The sequence below is a fragment of the Protopterus annectens genome, chromosome 5.part0 (assembly GCF_019279795.1).
Source record: "Protopterus annectens isolate FY-2018-M chromosome 5.part0, PAN1.0, whole genome shotgun sequence".
NCBI lineage: Eukaryota > Metazoa > Chordata > Ceratodontiformes > Protopteridae > Protopterus > Protopterus annectens.
Genome location: NC_056735.1, coordinates 1984638356 through 1984660401, shown reverse-complemented (window position 1 = coordinate 1984660401; position 22046 = coordinate 1984638356). Strand labels below are relative to the sequence as shown.

The following is a 22046-nucleotide window of genomic DNA, read 5'->3' as shown; positions in this document are numbered from 1 at the left end:
ATTTAACCATCATATACTCTCTGAGATTAGCTTGAGAGCTAAGAGGCAAACCAAGCAAGCACAGTGCAAGTAACACCACAATAAACACAAAGCTGTCCAATCAGACTGTTGTGATACATGATATCAAATGCAGTCACATAGTCAAAGTAGTACAGAAAATAATCATTAACTTCTAGCCATGGGAAAGTCGCTATCAACCTGAATAAGGATTATCCTAATGACGCGTATCTAAAACTATACAGATATGAAATATTGAGCAGAAATAGATGTATGTATACACTACTTTCTCAATAACTTTACCCAAAAAAAATAAAGGTTAAGAACTGGTTAATAATTTTCCAAGATGTCAGGTTCAAATATGGCTTCTTGAGAATAAGAGAGAAATTTATTTCCCACAAACTAAATTAAAAAAAAACACTCTCAGAGAAGAATGGAAATAACTGGATTGACAATAAATGAGGAATTTACAGTCCTTTCCTACTTACAGGCATACTTAAATGTTTTCCAGATTCCACCTGTTGTAGTTCTAATAAGAAATAAAAGTAGATGCAACTCCACCACCGATGCTGCAAAATCTAGGGGTATGGATCACATGGAGACTGACGAGAATAGTTAGATAAAGGTATAACATGGCTACTGCGATAAGTGCTAAGTCAACCAAAGACAGTGCAGCAGGGATAATGCCTGGCTTCTTCCTGATCAAACTGGCATTTGGCCAAGTCTGGGCATTAGTAAAACAGGTCCCGCCTAAAGGCTGGAGCTGAAAATCTGAAGCCAAAGATATCAGCACCAAGCAGAGAGAACTCTATCAAGATGACTTTTCACCTGGGAGTATTTATACAGGCATAAACTCTTGCCAGCTTTCAAAATATTCATGCTATGCAATGGTGACTTATTATGGTGCATACACTTTTATGTACAATATGTATTAAACCAGCACAATATAAGCATGATTACTACTGGCTGTAGTAAACTGCTGGACTGTGAATGAGTGTGTGCAGATATGGAGCACAAAAAGCCCTGTGTTATCCCATACAGGACAATCTAAGGGGATTGGTAAAGACAGTAACAAAAGTTATAAGTTAGCTGTTATGGAAACATTGACATAATGGTTTAGATATTTGGGGGTAAACCCAAAAAGTAAGCTTCTGAATTAGAAGGTGGAGGGAGCTCTGAGCTAATCAGCCAGTAATCCTGGTGGAAGCAAAATCAGTGCATTATCCTGCCAGAGAAATCTTGGCTAGAACCTTAGTGACTCAAAGTGCCTCACCTCTGCTGGAGTGGCAGGTGAGTATGTTTACAGGGTATAGGGACTGGAGAGGGTTAAAAAGGAAACATGGAATATTGCAGGGATTAACAATCAAATAAAGTGATGGTGTATTAATAAAAATGAAGAGGGAGGAACTAGGTTTATTTACTTTCTTTTCCAAGGGGTTAAACCTTGCGAGACATAAAAAGTTAGAAAAAAGTAATGTAAGTGGTTAACTTCAAGCTGAGCAAAAGGATGTGGTAGATGAGTGTGGATTTTAAGCAGTTCTGCTGAACAATGGATGCCAGTGACAGGAGTTAACGATAAGGAAGGCAAACGAGTGGCATCAGGTGACTGGGAGAGTGCATATGATTGGTCCTAAGATATTTATATGTGTCCAGTACAAACAAACTCAATGTTTTCCATGGCTTAGCTAATGAATTTACAGGCACTTAAGAAAGAGGGTGATTCAGTAATCATGGGAGGCGACTTCAATGTGGTTTTGTGTGTTATTTCCACAAAACATACTCTACATTAAAGTAGTTAGTCAAAATACTCTGGCCTTGCTTTTGATACAGAAGATTTTTCACTCACCAGTAAGTACATTAAATTTATATCAGTTATGATTTTCATTACTATATATCCTACACTCAGTTCCACTGTTACACGACATGCATAACATATCTGCATTTGCTTGCACTTACCAAGCAGAACATCCACTTGAGTGTTAACATTCATTACTATTTTCACATAGCACAATAAATCGCTACCACCTCTGCTTATTGTACATTATAAATATATCACTCCTACTCATCTTTTTCTAACATTATCTATCGTTAATGGCATACCATAAGACCAAAGTAGAAATTTTGCTGTGCAATACAGAGTTACTGCTCTTCAAGGTCTACTTAATATCTGCTCTAACAAATGCCTATTAAGATCCACCAATAAAGCACTGGTTGACATAGGCAAAAGCAACAACAGCTCTGAGGACTCTGTTTTCCATTTCTGTTGCAAAAGCATGGAATACCATCTCCGTAGATATTAGGACCACTGAAAACAAAAATAATTTCAAAAAACTCCTCCGGTCCCATTTACATAGTTCTTGGTTATGTAACTGTTCTGACCCTGGGTAGCTTCACTTAATTAGATCATATCATACTTTAACCTTCTATGAAAGCTTGCGACAACTCCTTTCTATACTCTTAATCAATGTGTGTTTACAGTACTAACCATGACTGAACAAAGTGTCCTTTCAACTGTATTGTTTATTGTAACACACTGTGTTCCTTATAGTACATTTACAATTTGCTCCTTTCTTGGCCTTGAAACTGTACCTTAACTTTTTGACTCAGTACTGCACTTTATTAGCATGTGCACTGTGTTTACTGTACTAATGTTTGTGGATCTTTTCTCCCCAGGTCTCCACTGAAAATGGGATCCATGCCCAGTGGGACTTTCCCAGTAAACAAATGTAAAATAAATAAATTAAATAAAATATTACACCTAAGAATTTATTCAGCTACTACTCACTAAATGTAGACGCAAAAACCTATTGTACTCATTATCACTATACTCCCTCCTTTCTAGGTCTATACTCATTAACCATATGACCCCTGTAGTGCCCTGTACATTTAATCCAATCAACCAAACAAATGAATGTATGCAGCAATTACATATATACAAATAAACAAACATGTTTTGTGACTACATGCAGGTGTAAGAGATATATACAGACAGTCTGTAAATTGCCCTTGGTCAGTTAATGTTCCCTGAATGAAATAACTACATAAATGATATATTGTTAAACATCTGTAATGACAAAGCCTTCATTTTTTTCTATGTACACACCAATATATATCTACCTACTGGGCACACAAAAATTTCTCACAAAATAAGAAAATTCTGACACTTCTCAACAGCTGTATACAAACACGAAGATGGGCAACACACCCTCAGTCAACATACAAAACCAAGAAAAATTCAAGAACTTCAAATAAGATTAAATACATTCTAATACATCTGTTTGCTCTGTGTCAGTTGATAAAAACAGAAGTTAATAGTTTTGTTATGCAGCTCTGCCTGCACCACAGTTTGTTATGATTCTCCACCTATGTACAAGCGAGATTAACAATTTTGCAAATTAACCTCATTGCGTGTAGACATGAAGTCGCCATAGAAACGAACAGTAACCTTAAATGAGCACATCTTGTTCAAAGTATTAAGTTAAAATGAATACTCAACTGTTTTACACATAATAAAATTAAAATGAAGAAGGGGTTGGTCATGCAAAGTTGAGTCAGTCCCCATAACATTAACAAACACATCCGTTTATTTTTTTCTAAATCTCGCTCTAAGGATCACAGTTATTCATTTCACTCCCACACACACGTTTCTAAGTTTTCGAATAAAGATTATTATACTACTTTACGCAGAAAAAACGTTATAATTTCATTTAACTTTAATACTAAAACGTTAATTCCTAAGCAGTGCTGAAATACCCTGCTGTCCAGACCGGGTGTTAAACTGTTCACTGGACCTTCCCAGGCCTAAAGGGCCCTCTGCTGCTCGTCAAACGTCTAGGCAGCCAGGTATGACCAAGTCACCTGCCCTGTGAGATTTGTAGGCCCGGTGTTAATCTAACTTTTGCCGCTAATAACGGTCGCGAATTACGTAAAAAGAAGACAACTGTAACAATTACAAATCGGATTCCCCCAACTACACGCTTGCGAAACCAGTTCGAAGACTGTATGAAGTGAAGGCTAAGGTATCAGAATGCCCATATCTGTGACCTCTTTATATGTTTTACGCAAAACGGTCGTCAAAAAACAAGCGAGTACCTTTTGTTTAGAAAGCAAAAAGCTCCTCCCCATTCTACTTTCCCTTTCAGCATGTTTTGGACACTTTAAAGCCCCAGCCTTCCAGTCTTTTAAAAACAACAGTCATTACAGAAGCAACCTGCTCTGGTCAGCTTGCCACATTCGTCACGAACGTCAGTTAAGGGACCAAACACTAATACTGCAGGCGCAAAGGAGCTCCTGTCTTTTTAACACACCTGCCACTTGTACATTGTTAACAAAATACCGAAGTTTCCGCGCCCAGTGTGCCCACTTGAATATGAATAGGCAACTAAGGGGGGGGGGGGGGGGCTAGGCTATCTAACAAGCATTCTGATACTTAAAATAATTGGCTCCTAAGTTGGAAATAACTCGGTGAAAACGAATTACTTTTTTCTTGCACACCCCGGCATTCACCTTTCTTTAGCGAGGTCGTAAAGCAGAAACACAGTGCTTGATTATTTTGCATTTGTGCCCTTGTGCTTGGGAACAAGAGCCAAGCCCCCACCCCCAGGACCCATTGCTTTGCTTGCGTTTAAATTTAATTGTACGTATGTGAACTGGAGGATGTGTAAAACGTACAGATCCCTCTCTCCACTAACACTCGACTATAATAATTCATGGGATTCCGTTTTCCTAAACATATTTAACAGACAGCACTGCATTAAAAGGCACTTTGTACGGCTTTATACTCTTTAAAGAATTCTCCAGACCCAATTACATGTCCTTCTCATGATGGCAACACATAATAATTACCAAAGAGGTGATTATCCGGACAGGTTGATATAAGGCTTGATCGTAGTCGTTTTCCACGCACATAGCCATCAGTTTTGGCACCCGTTGCCTCTTTGTGCAAGCCGCTCATATATCTCTTATTGATCACAGACTTGGCTGAGTTTTTGCTGTCACTTAATACGCACAAACGCATTTGCATGTTTTACACCATGGCAAATTAAAGGTCCCATATTCAGAAACTTGAAGGTTGCGCGCTGCAAATAAAAATAGTTCGTTTTCTAACTTTTCCTGCGTTTGCTTGGCTGAATCGTAGTTTGAACAAGCAGCAAGAAACACAATCACATTTTATTTAGGGCATACAATTTAGGCAGTGTTTAAGATATTAACTACCATCCGGTACAAAGTTTAATTTTTTTCTACACAGTTGCTTGTAATAAAAAACAACAACAAAGGTTTGGGGTATAACAGTGTAGCTAGGCATACTCAGTGGACTCAAACGAGTACAATTTTTCTGATCATCTTTAAGAAACAACACTCAAAAAGCACGATGTTTAGAACTGTCTAAACGAATATTTACTGTATAGAGGTATACAAATAATCTTTGTGGGAAAGGAATACACCTCCAAATATATTTTAGTGGATAACAATTGAAAACAACCCCCCTTTCTGTGTGCGTGTGTTGGGGGGGGGGGGGTAATAGCAATTACAGACTCGAGTACATTTTTTAAATGATAGGTAGGTGGTGGGAGCAACAACATTAGGTTTGAGTGCAAAATATACATTTCTGGCTACACTCCTGATTGGGAAAATGAGCTCTTCTAAATGGGCAATTATGTATCTGTACGTAGCATGTTTCTTTTTCTCCTTACTGTCCGTGAACTTTGAAATATAGTTGGTCTTCGGGAATCAAAGTAGGTCCCGGCAATAGTATTAGAAAGTGACTACTGAAAGTTAAACAGTAACTTATTATCAGCTTATTTTGTGTTCACTTTCTTGCTTGGGAAATAAACCTCAAAAATCAGTGTAAATGTTGAAGTGCGTGCCACACATACATGCATTCAAGGTATTATGACAAGTTGCTCCCAATTTCTCGTTCACCTTGTTGCCACTAGTACTGACAGAATAAGTGAACAGAATGTACAGGATCCCTTTGCATATCTCAGATCCATCTTTATCCACAGTTGGGGTTAAACGTTTAAAAGCAAAGTTCACACCTCTCAAATGCCCTTGATTTTGACCGAAATCAGCACCGTCCCTTGTTATCCATTGTAAAATTGACATTTGGAGAAAAATTGAATTGCCCTTAATAAATAAGAATAATAGAGTTATAGGCTTCCTTTACTTAAAAAAACTATGTTAATTCACGTTCACCTATTTTATGTGCGTGTATATCACGTTAATAGTACCAATAGTTTAAAAAGTGTCCCTGTTTGTTTCTGGATTTGTCCCGGATTCAGTTGAAATGTGTCCCCGATTCATCTCAGAGTTGTGGGGGGCAAACTGTGTGAAATGTTTGGATGGATTGTAATGTGCCTTGTCTTTTAAAGTTTATACTCTTGTCTCCATCTGCCACCTTATTTTTTCATCACTTCTTCTCACTGTGATAACTCTTCAGGTCTCTACTTCTCTTTTATATAGATGCCATACCATACTTTCATGTGCAACTACAATCTATGTAAATATGTATATTTTATTTTTTGTAACTACATTTTTTGTAAATAGCTTTATAGTTAACGGCCATGTATCTATAGTATATTATCACATTGCACTCTTGTTTTTTTTGTACACCCTGCCTACTTTCTACATTTTTCTCTCTTATGTAACGGCTTAGTACTACTGCCCTGTTACCAACCTGTCATATTTTGTGTGGCTTTGTACTCGTAATTTTTGTTTGCCTTACAATAGAACTTTACTCCTCGGGTCTTCACTGAAAATTTGCGTCTGGCTCGGTCAGACCAACCCAGTTAACAAATGTCAAATAAATAAATAATACTTGATGGGGTGGAGTCAAGGAGAAAAGAGGATCGGCTTCTTAAATAACGTGAAAACAAATCGTAGAAATACTCTGTATTTTGAAGGACGATAAAGCCAACAGAGTTAATGGTCCAAGTACAGAGATGAAGGCTGGTGACAGGCAGACAGCTTGCAGGAGGTGCTGATGAATAATAACCAAATATACTTGGGACTGGAGCTTTTGATTTACCGGTTCCCTTTGTCCATGACATTTTGTCAGAGGACGTCGAGTAATTTTCCCAAAAGTCCTGAATATTTAACCTACAATATTGCACAAATTGTAAGTCGTTACTGCATGTAATAACTAGGTGTGATAAGACTTGGTTAGGCTACAGCATTTAGTGTTGCTATCATGTTCAACTTCTATCCGCAGAAAACTACTCCCCCTCCCCAGTCTACGTGAAGTAGCAAAATAATTACAAATAAATAAGGCCCTTGGCGTCCCTTCCGCCACGAGGCGGGGTTTTATTTGCTTACGTAACTTTTTTACATTTGGAGGGAGCCAGCTCGACTGGTACCGCCTCATGTCAGCAGTTTGTTTTCACTTTTTCCCTTTCACGGACGTGCGCATAAATACATTTGTGTGTTTGTGAGCTTGCTAACTGGTTAATCCCATTCAAGTGTCCCTTTTCAGGGGGAGCAGGGAATACTATCTGTTGAAGTTACTTGTTGGAAATCACAAAACAGGTAAACAGAGGCTGAGGGAATCCGAGTTCTTAAAGTCATTTTCTACACCAGAGCACAATTTGTAACCAGAAACTGGAAACAACATTAAACAATACTTCACACACGCTTGATACACTCTGTGATAATGTCCGTTATATGTAAGTGATGAGTATAGACAAATCATTTCTTTACAAAGCGCCTTACGGCCGTGCTATTTTAAGTGCTATTTAGTCTGAAACCTGCTTTATGGGGTACTGTTCTTTGTCCCCACCCCATTTTTTACAAGAGAAATGTGTATACGGTGTGCAACATTCACTCTGTACTCTTCTTGAGCACGGTTCATTAATTCAGTTTCGACAAAACTATACTTCTAAACTTCATAACACAATGAATCCCTGTGGCCAGTAAATAACTATTAAATGGAGAAAATAAACCATAGTGAAGTATTGTTTTAGTTAGGAGTGGTAAAGTCATACTTTATTTTAGTCATTTGCGTGTTTTGTGTTACAAGATGTATGCTCAACAAGTGGGTTTGAACTTAGTGACATAGCTCTCAATCTTCCATACTCCAAATGTGCAACATTGCCTCTCATAATATGGAATAAAGGGGCAAAACGTGGAACACATACTAACAGGTTCAGCTAGGAAGCTCACAAGAAAGTTAAAATATGTGCTACTTAATTTATCAAAAATGAATAACAAGTATAACTATGATTCATCATCATTTACTATAGATATTAGTTAAAATATTCTTAAAACTGAATGCTTGACAGACCATTTCAATGTGGAACATGGGCTTTTTAAAACTCAAAATGAGCAACATTGCTCGCAATGAGGTGCATTTTCAGAGTTATGCTTCGTGACATTTAGAAATGTATTACAGCAAACCCCTTTGAAAGACACAATGAATTTAGTGAAATACAGCAACCCCCTTTGAAAGACACAATGAATTTGGTGAAAAGTAAATTATTCCGTTTGAGAATGGTGTAAATGGGAGGATTAAGGCACATACTCACACATGAATTATGCATTTATACATATAACTATATAGATAGACATTTATGTGTGTTTATAGAAAGTGACTATAGAGATATTTTTTGTCAGTTGAATAAATAACTCATCAGCTGTATACTGCTGCCAATGACATCAAGAAACTTCAATGACTAAACAAACAGGAGTGAGATAGGATAGGATAGAACACAGGCAACTGTAGAGGACGATTACATTATTTCAGTCACTCACTATACCTCTTTTTTATGTAAAATGCAGTACAGTGAAGACAGAATTATAATGCTACACTTTCCTTCTCCCTTTTAGATGAAAAAAAGTTCTTGCAGCAGCCATGCAATTAAAAAAAAAATAAACTGAACAGTAGATGCAAAAAACAAACAAACAAACAAAAAAAAAAAACACCTTGTAGGTCATTGTGCGGTGAAGATTTTCACTTGCCCTGTTATCTGTCTTTCTGTTTTGCCCTAAGCAAGTCTTTTTAACAGGAAAGTTTTTCTTCTCCTTCCTTTTTGTTTTTTGTGTGTGTGTGTGTGTGTGTGTGTATTTTATGCACTCATAGTTTAGGTACTTGTATACTCGCCATCTTTCATGATGGTTCTACATCAAACCCATCTCTCATATTATACAAAGTGAGAGAGGGGAAGAATGAGAGATAACAGTTGGGTTAGATATTTTAAGAAGTTTTGTGCTTGTACTATTATATATTGACAGGCAGGGAGAGAGAGTAAGAAAGGTGCATATGTAGCAGTACATATATCTAAAAAGAAATTTGCATGTTGTACCTTTATTTTTTATACATAACTACAAATACTGAACATTTAATCCGTTTACAATTTCACACACACAAACACCTTAAACTCCTACTGACAATAATCATTTCTATTGTTTACTGTTCTAATGATTATGTCCATAAATATAACTTAGCTAAGAATTTTTACAACTTTATTGTTACATTTATGTTTTTTACCTGTATGCCATGTGATTGATTTCTGGAAAAAAATCAATTCTTGTTAATTTTTTTTTTTTGAGGTTTTCTGTCTGAGCCTCCACTCAGAGATACTTTTTGCCCAGTTGGACCGTCCTGGTCAAAAAAATACAAATACATACATAATACTTCCTTTTGCATAAATCCTAAACTACTTACACCCTCAACTGTTTCACTCCTAAAGTTATACTTGTTAAGTAAAGGTGAAAGAAATATACACTGTTATGATGTGTATGACAAATTGTGCCTTCCTTTGAATTCACAGTATGAGAGAAGTGAATACTTAATTGAGGGAGTAAAACGTATCTATCTATTCATTCTTTTGAATAAATGCTGACCATGGATGTGATTAAAAACAAGGGGTGTATCTTGCTGGGTGGAGTACAAGAGGGACCTGCCTACTACATACAACACTACATTTAGACAAATGTTCATTTATTGCTTTCAGAATGCAGTCCTATTCATATGAAGTAGAAATTTCAATACCTTGGGGAAGGTGTCCATGAATAAAATGCCTTAATTTTGTGGTGAAAACAGGATGGTTTTAGTACTGCTCTTAATGTCTTTTATCATATTTATCTGAATAAAGTTACACATCCTTTTAAAATGTAATTTACAATTAGATTCAGAAGTTGCGATGAACAGATTATACTTGTATTTAAAGAAGTAGCCAGCATAAAACATGTTATGCATATATATATATATATATATATATATATATATATATATATATATATATATATATATATATATATATATATATATATATATATATATATATATATATATACACACTGGTGCCCCTTTCCCTTGGCTTTACACACACATACACACAGACACGTGTGTGTGTGTGTGTGTGTGTGTGTGTGTGTGTGCTCGTGAGACTACATTCACACATATGCATATTATTTATGTATGCATGTGTGACTTTTATATATATATATATATATATATATATATATATATATATATATATAGATATATATATAATATATAAAAAACACACGTACATACATTACACACACACAGGCAAACAGAAATACCAAAATACATACATATACTTACGGAGAGATGTGATGCAGATATGCTCCTTACTATCAATCAGCACTTTTTAGTCTTCTCTCAGGTACCATTACTCATTTAAGATAATGATATTGGATCAGTTCTATAGCCTATCATGACATAACATGAAACCAACTATGATGTAGAAATATCATGTATTGTTAAGGTCCAGGTCAGTAGAAAAAATATGTACAATGTAACAATGTTTCAGTCTCCTGGGTGTCATTTATGTTGCTCAGATTGTGCCATGGTGACTATCAAGGCTCAGGATCTTTGAAGATGCAGTAGTGTGACAGAGAAGGGAAATGAGATGGCAGCACAGAAAAACGAGTCTGTGCACAGATTAGGTTAGTCTTTGCTACTTACTATCAAATGTACATAAAAGGTACCAAAAGTTTATTTTTTTATGGCAGGGTCACAGATAAGAAATCTTTATAGCCATACTTCTTAAAAATAAATACAATTCACTGGTAATATATAACAGCAAACATCTAATTTTAAAAAGACAAAAAAAATCATTTGTTTCTCCTATGATCTGGGGACGGTCTGTGGATATTACTCATAGGTTTGCAGCAGTTCAGGAAAAATGTGGTGATACCACCAAGAAACTAACTTCATGAGTAAAGATGCCTATGCTACATGCTGTAGTCATGGATGATAGCAATACATTAATATAAAGGGTAGAAAAACTCACTCAAGTCTTCCCCAGTCTTAAAAAAAAAAATCTGATGTGTATGTGTGTGTACACTAACATCTCCTGTGAAACTATGCCAAACATTTTAAATAAGGTCATCCTTGGATTTTTAGCAAAGACAATATTCAAACTTATTGGAAAACAGGAATACAGTCCAGGGTGATTAAATGCTTTTTTCTTTTTAGGGGCACAGCCAAACAAAGTACATTTTCTTCAGTGTTTTCATTTTACAAATTATGTCAGTTCTATCATAAAATATATGAAACAGCTTAAGGATGAAGAAAAAAATAAAACCTTTTACCAAAGTTTTCATTAAGCCATTAAGATAAAATAACACACAGAAATAGCTCAGTGTCCTGATTCCCTCAGTATTTTTTCCTGGTGTAGACCAAAGCAGACAAGGGTGCATTGTGCAAATAATCCTATATGGCCCTGTTCAGCTTCACAGTCTGAATCTGTTGTGTGTCTTTTTACAGTCCATGTCTGACACTAGTTTATCTTTACATATAGAAGCATTAAGGCTAAATCCCTGGTGTTTTAGTTTGTTAGTAAACACTCCTCACTTCCCTGAAAGAATGTGGAGTGAGGGCTGAAAGAGAGGGAATTCAAGGGATATGGGAAAAAGTGGCAGCTATATAAAGTAGTACCACAACCCAGTTAATGATACAATACTTCTAACACGTATCTCAGGTTCTGCTTTTGAATACTCTACTCATTTCTAAGGTACACTTCTTCCCCATGTGGAAAATGCCTAACTTTATATATTTTCACAAAAATGCGTGTGCACGTGGGTGTTGAACCTGCTGCTACTGCACAGAATAACTTAACATGCCTAGGAAAAATCTTCATTTTCTCTCACTTATAAACCTTAGACAACTTGAGTGTGTGTGCGAAGTTGCATTAAAAGCAGGTTTACATATTTGTAGAGATGCTTTTGGTGGATATTAAGTGCTCATTAATTTGCCAGTCAAGTGTTTCTTACAAAAGGGCATTTTAAATCTTTTTGCCTCTTTAAGCTAGCCTATTACACTTCGAAATGTTGCAATAAGAAGTAAATTATCATGTTTACATAATATCTCTGACAAACTGCACACAACTGGTCTAAGCTGCCTCACTTCTGTCTCCAGTCTTGAACCATATGCTCTCCAGTTGTGGTGGCAGTGTGCAATACTGCTGGGCTTCCCAGTTCCGCAGTGCAGTTTGCTCTTTACTTATGAAAAATCTTCTTCAAGGAAACCTGCAAGTGAAATAAGGGGGGAAAAGACAGATGAACCTGGTACTGAATCAGAAGTATGAAGATAGGATGCAATGCCATTTCTGAACAGTGTATTTACCAACTTTTGTTCTCCTCTGAGTTCAAATAAGATAAGTCCAATGTCTGAGCATAATTGTATCTTTTCATGCAACTGTGTACTGGAAACACATTTTTTTCTAATTCCCATTCAAGATACTTTTTTCTAATTCCCATTCCCCATTCAAGATACCTTATAAATATTTGCTTAGCAGTAACTGGAACACATTATAAACATGTCGTTTTCATTGGCAGTTTTTGAATTTTGAGAATTCCTATGAAAATGTTCCAATAGTCATTTTAAATATATAAAAGACAACAAACTCAGTCATAAGTTTTTTACTAGCCTGCACCAAGTGCAAGTTGCTGGGGAAAATAAGCTTCTTATTAAACACTAAACATCATATATCTCAATCTCTACATTTTTTTTGGGGGGGGGGTAAATACTGTTTTTTCTTTATAAACGTATCAAGTTAATACAATAATAGCCTTTGCTAAAACATGTATTTCCTTAACATGATGTCGGAAACTTAAATGTCTGGCATTATTTGGTGGCTGCAATACTCAATGATTGACCAGAAAAACCACAGATTTTGAGTAACAGACTAAAAAATATCTGGACAGTATGTAAAATTTTGGACAGTGTAGAAGTAAGCCACACACGTATTCTGTTTTTTTTTTTTGTAAAATAACGCATGGAGAAACTGTAAACATAATGTCTAAATAATTCCTCTGGTTTTATGACGGGTGTAACGGTAGGCATTTAGAGTCCTTTAGCTTCAGTAACGGCTGGTGAGTGCAGCAAACAATTTCTTTTGAAATGACAAAACGACAAAGACAAGAAAAATAATGCCTTACTTGCAAAGCATTCTGCTTCCACATGTGCTGAAATACTTTTCTCCTTCAAACTTTAACACTAGCAGGTCTAATTTATCAAAATGTAACCGGTTCAGCGTTCTAGTTTCAAATAAATAAGTGAGCTGGCCACATTACACGCGTCTCGTCTTCACTAATGCCATGCTGTTTAATTTATTTGTATTGCAGACAAGCCTGACTATCTTCAAAGGCTATTTCAAGTTCTTGGAGCTCCGCCCCTGTACCGTGTGACAACAACAACTCGTCCAGAGAACAGGCAGCCTTTTCCAGCTCATTTTCTCTCTGTCATTCTCTCACAATCTTTGATCAATGTACTGCCACAGAAATTTCAAGTCCTTCAAACCTCCTCCTTTTCACCTTCATCTTTAACTCTTGTCGTTGAGAGGGCTCACGACTCCGAGTGGACTGTGTACCTCGATTATAGGAGGCTTAACTGCACATCGATTTCGTAATAACTTCTATGTTGACCATGGCCGTGCCGGCTGCTTTGATTTCCCCGACACAACTTGTACCCCAGCCTCCAATTTCAACTTCTTCCACAACCTCTTCCTCTTCAGCCACATCTTCACCTTCCCCTTCTATAGCCCCGGCCGGGCAGACTATTTTCAGATCGGAGGCGATCACGACCAGCAGTAACAGTCCTACTATTACAGCAACTAATAACCTTCCGAACAAGCCCGTGTACTCGACCCCTTCTCCAGTAGAGAACATCCCCCAGAATAATGAGTGTAAAATGGTGGATCTCAGGGGGGCCAAGGTGGCTTCTTTCACAGTGGAAGGTTGCGAACTCATATGCCTGCCTCAAGCTTTCGATTTATTTCTGAAGCATCTGGTCGGGGGGTTGCACACAGTCTATACAAAGCTGAAGAGGCTTGAGATCACGCCGGTGGTGTGCAATGTAGAGCAGGTTCGGATCCTGAGGGGCCTCGGGGCCATCCAACCGGGAGTGAACCGCTGCAAACTCATCTCCAGGAAGGATTTCGAGACCCTTTACAACGACTGCACCAACGCCAGGTAAGTTGGGTCACGGTCATTTTTTTCAGTTTCACTTTCCGGTACCTTACACACTAGATCGTGTGTGGGGCGGGCTGTAGTGTAGCGGGAGCTGGCTTAGTAAAAATAAGAGCTCATAAAGTAGGTGACACGTACTGTCCCAAATGAAAAGGCGTTTCATATTAAGCTACGGCTGGAGTAACATTTCTTGATAACAGGTTCATTACTAAAGCAAATTGTATTAATAGTGACCGGATTTCAACACCACTTAGTGGGGTGAACTGTAACCATTGGTTTGGTAGACCCTGTGAGACACGCACTTGGTCACTCTATAAAGTTTGTCGGGACCCATAGTAAAGGCTGACGGTGTTAGTGAATTTTACTACGCTCTTTCCCTATACGCGCCTTACGCATTGTTTGTAGAAGAGGTAGTTTGGGGTGCTAAGTGACGTCCGACAGACTGTAAAATGATAAACAAACGTCACGAGACGGGACTTTGGCAGGTGGTTTACACTTGCCTAATGTCATTTAGTTTGTACCGGGGTTGTGTATGTGGAGTGAGAGCGACAATGACAAGTGGCGACAGTACACTCAGCCTGAAGTGCTGCTTCCACTGTTACTGTGTCCATCTCAGAAACAGAAATGACCGTTAAGCTGTAATACTGCGCAGCTGTTCCCGACAGTTAGAAAGCTTACTGTAAGCACTGCATGGAGCTGGAGTTTTCTTGACAGGTCGCATGGAAGGAAGGTAATATGAGGGGTGTGTCCCAGCCTAACTTCACCATTTAGTGTTTTGTTTCGATAAATCAACAAGACTAGATCTGTAAGAACGATCGCGGGCTAGGAACTAAAACTCAAGGACAGACTACTGGGGGAGGTATATACTAAAAGGACTTTTACCCCCGCCCCGCCCCTTTCCTCAGCACATCGGTGGTCCCTTCAGGTAGGAGGCAGTAAATAACATTTAGACTGAGTCTGAATTCAGCACTCGAGAGAGGGACATTTTGGAGTATGATAATATTATTCCCTTCTGTTCATCTTATTTAGGACTGTAAACGAAAGTGTCAAGCGTCAGTCAGTCCCTTATTGTGGTAGACCAAACAAAAGTAAAAGACGAAATTTGAACCCCTGTCACGCACATAACCATTGCTATAAAGTGTGCAGAACTGAGAACAATTGCAATGAACATGACTCTGGAACTATAACCAGAAAACTCAGATGTGGCCTTGTTTGCTTATCAGAGTTTTATAAAAATACACAGAAAAGTACCATGTGTTTGTGTTGCTGATTTAGGGCTTGGGCCAAATTCTTGTAAAACATCAACATTTTTATTTTTGATGGCAATCAATTGTATTTCTATTTCAGTACGACAGCCAAGCATTAACGCTGCCCAAAGTAGTAACAAAAGTTTTTTTTTTTTTACAAAAACGAACTCACCATTGCATTCCATTTGATGCACACACCTTTTTAGTAAAATAGAGGTGTGTGTGTAAATGGGACGATGAACCACACTATAGCCATCGATGCACATACAGCCTGCTTTAGTGTTTTCATTTCAAAATAATTTATATTCTTTACAAGACAGTGTTTCTCATCGGTTCTGACACATTTCGTTTCTAGCAATCAGGGTGGAGTGAAATACAAGAATGGAAATGATAAATCCCCAGTGTCAATGTAAGCCGGTTTTACTCCCATCTGAAGCAGAGCCACTAATCATAGGCTACTTATGTGTATAGATTTACATATTGGCTACAGACTGTTGAAATGCAGTAGTGTAGGTGATAGCTCCTTATAAGAACTTGGGGTGGGGGCGATACAGCGATTGCTTTAATCCGTTAGTACACATATTTCCATTTTCACATTCTTTGCAAGTGAAGTGATGATGCTGACCTTATTTTAAATTTTAAAGTGTTTGTATTTTTATGCAGCAGAACTTTAAACACCTGTAATGTATTAAAACAGAACAAGAACATGAACATTTTTTACTCTTTGATAATGGGTACAAATTTTCTAAAATATACTTACTTAACATTTAACAGCTAATCTGTTTATTCTGAAGTTGCTGAACTTTGTGTACTTGCCAAAAATTAGAATGCCGAGTAGAATATATATCATTTTATCAGTCTGCGTTTTAGATTGAGTTAATTTTCTTGGAATTTATGTATTGGGATAAGCTGTTATGTATGTTTTATTTTACATGGCTGAACATTATGCATTTGCAGCAATTTATACTAACTTTGTTAAGATTTTAATCATTAGGTCCATTATTTGAGTACTTAGAGAGGGGATTCTGAATATGTAAAATGCTGCATTTGAAATCAACACTGTTATGTTTGCACATTAAATTCAAACAATGGGTTTTGAGAATGGAAGGAAAGTAATTATAAACACAAGACACCTATGTTTGACTTTAAATATCTCTTTAGTAATTGAGAGCATTGTGCTTACCCCCAGAAACAGGGATTGCTATCACAGAAAGGCTGCAGTGCTATAAAAAGACCTTATGGAGTAGAACAGCAGAAAATCAAACTGTATCTTTACATAATAACGCTGTCAACAAGCACAATTTTTTGACACACTCAAACAGTTTTTGTCCATTTCATTTATCTCACTTCACTGGCATTTTGATGTTTTTGCTCCAAGAACCTACTTCTGTTAAGGCTGATTTTTATTGTATACAGAATATATTTACTTTTTTCATTGTTGTTTGAATTTTTGCAGTTGTGTACAATTGCAGGCACTTTATTAATTATTTTACTGTAGTTCAGAAAAGTTGGCAATTTTTCACATGCCATCATCACTGAATTAGTGTTGGTAAATGTTTGAAAGTGGTAGTAGAAGTAATTGAATAGACTCTTTAAAATAAAACATGTTTGAAGTATTGTACAGTTTGAATGCTCTGCTTCCTGTTTTCTTGGAAAATGGATTGCTGAAAGGTTACTGGCATCCAGGATAAAATTAAAATAGTGGTTTTTAATGAAGTAGATGTTTCATTCTGTGCAGGGTAAGGAAGATAGACATTTCTTTTTAAGCAAGTCTAAGTTGCAGGCAGGTAGTAGGGAAGAAATAATGTATTTCATCAACAAACAACATTATAGTGTATGACAGATTGAGATTGCACATTTATATCAGACAGACTAATAATGCTGTTATATTTTAATGCTTTTATTGCATAACTTGTTGCTGAAGCTCCAGTGCAGGCACTGTAATATACTAATTTGCAGTACGTTATGCAGACTCTAGCTTGTTTGACAGAATCTCTCTGTGAAATTGTCTTCTGTTGTGATAACTAAGCTTGTTTGCTATTTTTTCTTGATTTTTCTTGTTCTGTCATTTTTTTATAATGTATGTCAGTGCCATGTACAACAAAGTAATAATTTTTGTCTGCTTCAAAATCATTTAAGGCTGCCTGACAACACTTTGTTGGCATGAAGTACATTAATAACTGGTTATCATTCATTGTTTTTTTTATATTGTAAACAACAAAATGCCAGTAAAAGGGCAACATAACTAAGAAGGCATACATTTGCTGCCTTGCACATATTGCTCAAAAAACTACTAGTAACATGCTAATTTGCTATATATTCTAGAATTAACACTTGATTTTTTTGCCTATGGCACATGTTTGCAGTATATAGAGTAAAATTGTCAGTGTATGTTTTAAGCAAAGTACTTGCAAAACATTCTTAATACAGCTGTTTGTTTAGTCACTTTGATGGAAATCTAACATTAATTAAAACAAACAACATTGATTTTGTGAGATAAATGCATTTATTACTTTTTGGCATTTGGTACTCTATCTTTTCAATTTTGTCAGAGCATGAATTTTACTCTTTTCTGCAGCATGATAAATTGTGTTATATATTTTTTATCAGTTGTCCAGTATCAGAATTTTTCTTTTCAATTTCTGTGGGCTAAGTTCTGCAAGGCAAAACATATTTTACAGCTGGTAATGTCACAGACAGAGCTTTAGATCTTCTTACACTGATAGTGTTAGGATAAAGAATGCTTGCACAAGTAATATGAATGGTGCATCTGTGCTCTTAACATCCTGTTAAAATCCTATATTTAAATAGCAAGTCAGCTAGTCACTTTAACATACAATGTTCCAGGTTGCCCCTAAAAAGGCTCACTTGTGACATATAGGCTTACCAGGTTAAACATAAAATAAAAAGCATGTGTGTGTGTGTTCATATGTACAGTTCATGTGTAAATATGCATGCAATGTATACATAAACACGTGTGTGTATGTAATATTACTGTATGTGTGTGTGTGTGTGTGTGTGTGTGTGTATATATATATATATATATATATATATATATATATATATATATACATATATATACATATACATATCTAGCACATTGTGAGTTTCACATTGTGAGTTTGTGTCTACTGAGCTGTTGTCAAATAATTATCAGTAACTCATACTAATTTTAGTTTTTGACAAATTTGTATAATTATGTTTAGCTAAAAGATAATTAAGCAGAATGTATGGAATGGTTTATGCTGGCATCATGAGCAAATGTGTAAAACTTTGTGTCGATCTGAACTGTTTTACTGAGAACATGGACTCCCTCCTTGTTGTGCAAAACCTTGGGTATTTTATGTGTTGTGAAGCACTTTAGCGCTTGCAGTAGTTGCTGCTTGTATATGGTATGCACACAGAGGAAGTAGCTGCAGATACATATGGAAAACATATATGCAGTAGTTGTAGACAGCATTGCAAACAGTATAAGCATTTATAAGGTGGTTTCATGCATACGGTGTGCGATTCATGCAGGTTTTGTTTGCATGTAGAGCAACTAAACAAAATCATCAACTAACATCAGCCATCAACTTCATCCGTAAAAATCAACTGTTGTGCACATTATGGCTTACTTGGTAAATGCACATATACATGTGAGGGCAGACGCATACACATATGGACACACACACACACACACACACACACACACACACACACACACACACACACACACACACACACACACACACACAAACTCATCTGAAATAAAAACTCCAGTAGGCAGACCCATAATGATTCTTTATACTTTGTTTTTACTTTGATTTCAATTTTTCTCTTGGTAACTGTGTATGAAGTGCATTTTATGTTGGCCTGTTGCTGAAGTTAGTAAATAATGCATATTAAAGTTAAACTGCAGAAGATGCAGTAGATTTGCTTATGATTCATGTCAGTTAATATGTCTTCAAAAGGGAAGTGCATGCAAATGTATTTAATTTTGTTTAATACTTTATTCATTTTATCACTTTATTTTTTTCTTTGATATTTTGCAGACTTTGAATTTTGTTTGTTGTACTCTACTACAGCTGTTTTTACTTACTGCCTGATAAATTATAAACGTAACATATAAATATAGATTAAATAATATGTGGAAGACAATTCATTGTGCCTCATCTGTTGTATGCTTTCATTTCACACCTCAGCCAGACTCCTGCAAATTAAACACCACAAGTTTGATATCAAAAGTTAGCACTGAGCAAGTAACAGCATGCATGCGCATACACATACAGACAGACAAACATACCTCTCTGTCATAACAACAGATATGTAGCAGTATCTGTTGACATCTTCAGCTAGTCATCAGTTTGCATTAACATATGTGATGCGGCTGACTTTGAGAGTTGTGAAAAGAGCAGGGCAAGTTCCCTGATGTCCTGGCCACATTTTCCCATAGTAGTATAAATACCACCTCGGGTCTCCCCTGAAAAGAGGCTACTAGCCTAGTGGGACTAACCTGGTCAACAAAATAAAAATAAAAACAAAGCATGCTTTTATATGAATGCATTGTTATATTTGCTCTAGCACACTGAAAATGATATTGTTAGATTTTTATTTGTATTTTATTTTTTGGACGATCATATGTATTTACATACCACAAATGCATGTAATGTGGAAATGGTTCGTGTCATATGTAATATTCTACCTGCTGCTGTTGGACTTCTGAGTAGCCCATGTGCATTGTTTTGAGTATTTAACATTTTGCACTTTAAGTTTCTGTAGCTAACATTTTGATAATACTAAAGCCTTAACACATCATGCATGTGTACAACAGTATACTGAGGAAGTTGATGTCAGCCCCTAATAATTCTTTTAAAAATATTTCTAGAGCTTAGGAAAGGGCCAGGTACTTTTCATCTACATCTTGAAATAAATGTGGAGTTTGAAATCATCACCTAGATGCGTATATGTTACTATTTGCTTTGCTGTGAATTGTACTTATTTAGGTCCACATTGTGTGTATCCTTGTACAGACTGTGTTTTTATTAAAAATTGCTCCCTATAAGCACTTAACCTGTTTCAAATGGGACACCAGCATGCTTTTATGAAATGTTGGTTTTAAAGACACACTGGGTATAATGATGTGGAATATAACTGCAAACACAATTTCCATACATCAGTAACATTTATTTTTTATTTATTTTGATTTGGTATCAATTACTGGGAAAGGACACACCTGTATGTAGACAGCAGCATTACAGGTGAACTAGAAATTCTTCACACATTTATCATATGCTTTGTATAAATAGCAGCAGGAAAACCCTCAACTGAAAGATAAAGAAACAAAGTACACATTCAGATGTGTACAGAATTAACTATTATGTGAATAAAGTCTGTTTATTAGATGTACAAGGTGCATGACTACTAAATAAATATCCATGCTCATGGGGTAATAGTTTCTGTGAAATGATGTAATTCTGCTTGCATTTTCTTGTCGTTAAGGATATACATATATTAGTATTGGTATTTAAGATGTTGCAATGCATGTCATTATATGTAACCTTGGTTGCCATTTTTTTGCTTTGTCCAATACTTCTGAGACACACTAACATTGTTAAAACAATGTGTATTCTAATTTCCTGATACTCATATGCTGGGTTTGTACAGCTGTACCCTTTGGGTATAATTCTCCTTGAAATCGCAATGGTGAGGACAGTGGTTCTGCTGATCAGCACTAATTACCTTTCTGTCTTTCTTCATAGTGTCTCAGAGAGCATCTGATTAAATTTAATTATTCAGGTATTCAAAAAATTCACAGACATTTATTTTGTTTATGATTTTTTTATTTCTTTCATAATATATAGAATCAGAAATTATAAGCTTTTGGCTTTCACAAAGTGAGGAATACCAACATTTTGTATTTAAGCATGTTTGATATTGACAGAAATGATTAATATACAAGTGTAATATAAAGAACACTAGTTTAGTGTATCTAATGTGTAATATTTAAATTGTTTTTCAGATTGTGTGCATGATGTTAAGAGAATCTGGAGTAAAGCTTTATAACTCTGTCATTTCAGTCCTTCCAAATAGGCTATAGTGTCAGTTAATGTTCTACTTCATATTTAATAGTGCATATTTCATAGACTGTCCAACATGTGTCACGGATAATATTTTAAAGAGTATGCAAATAAAAGTTATTATTTAGGGTATCCTGCAATTGTTACATGCTGTCCTGCCACAGTGGTAGTTCAGATTGTTTAATACATCCGATTATCCAGATAATGGGAAGTTATTTTATAAGTCATACATTAACTATTATTTTACAAAATAGCATATGGTGCTGTCACATATAAGACTGATAAAAATAAGCTACAGAAATGTAGCTCA

At 36.2% G+C, this 22046-nt stretch overlaps 1 protein-coding gene across 3 annotated transcripts in view; it reads left to right on the top strand.

Annotated features, from left to right (window-relative positions):
- Window positions 1-12939: 12939 nt before the first annotated feature.
- Window positions 12940-22046, top strand: part of DACH1 (dachshund family transcription factor 1) — a 1758683-nt gene continuing 1749576 nt past the window's right edge. For 2 of the 3 annotated variants that reach the window (XM_044071748.1, XM_044071747.1), the window contains exon 1: window positions 12940-14433. In XM_044071748.1, the coding sequence (XP_043927683.1) occupies window positions 13880-14433 (554 nt within the window). In that variant the 5' untranslated portion in view covers window positions 12940-13879. The remainder of the gene's footprint in view (window positions 14434-22046) is intronic. The other variant, XM_044071749.1, reaches the window with a different exon arrangement.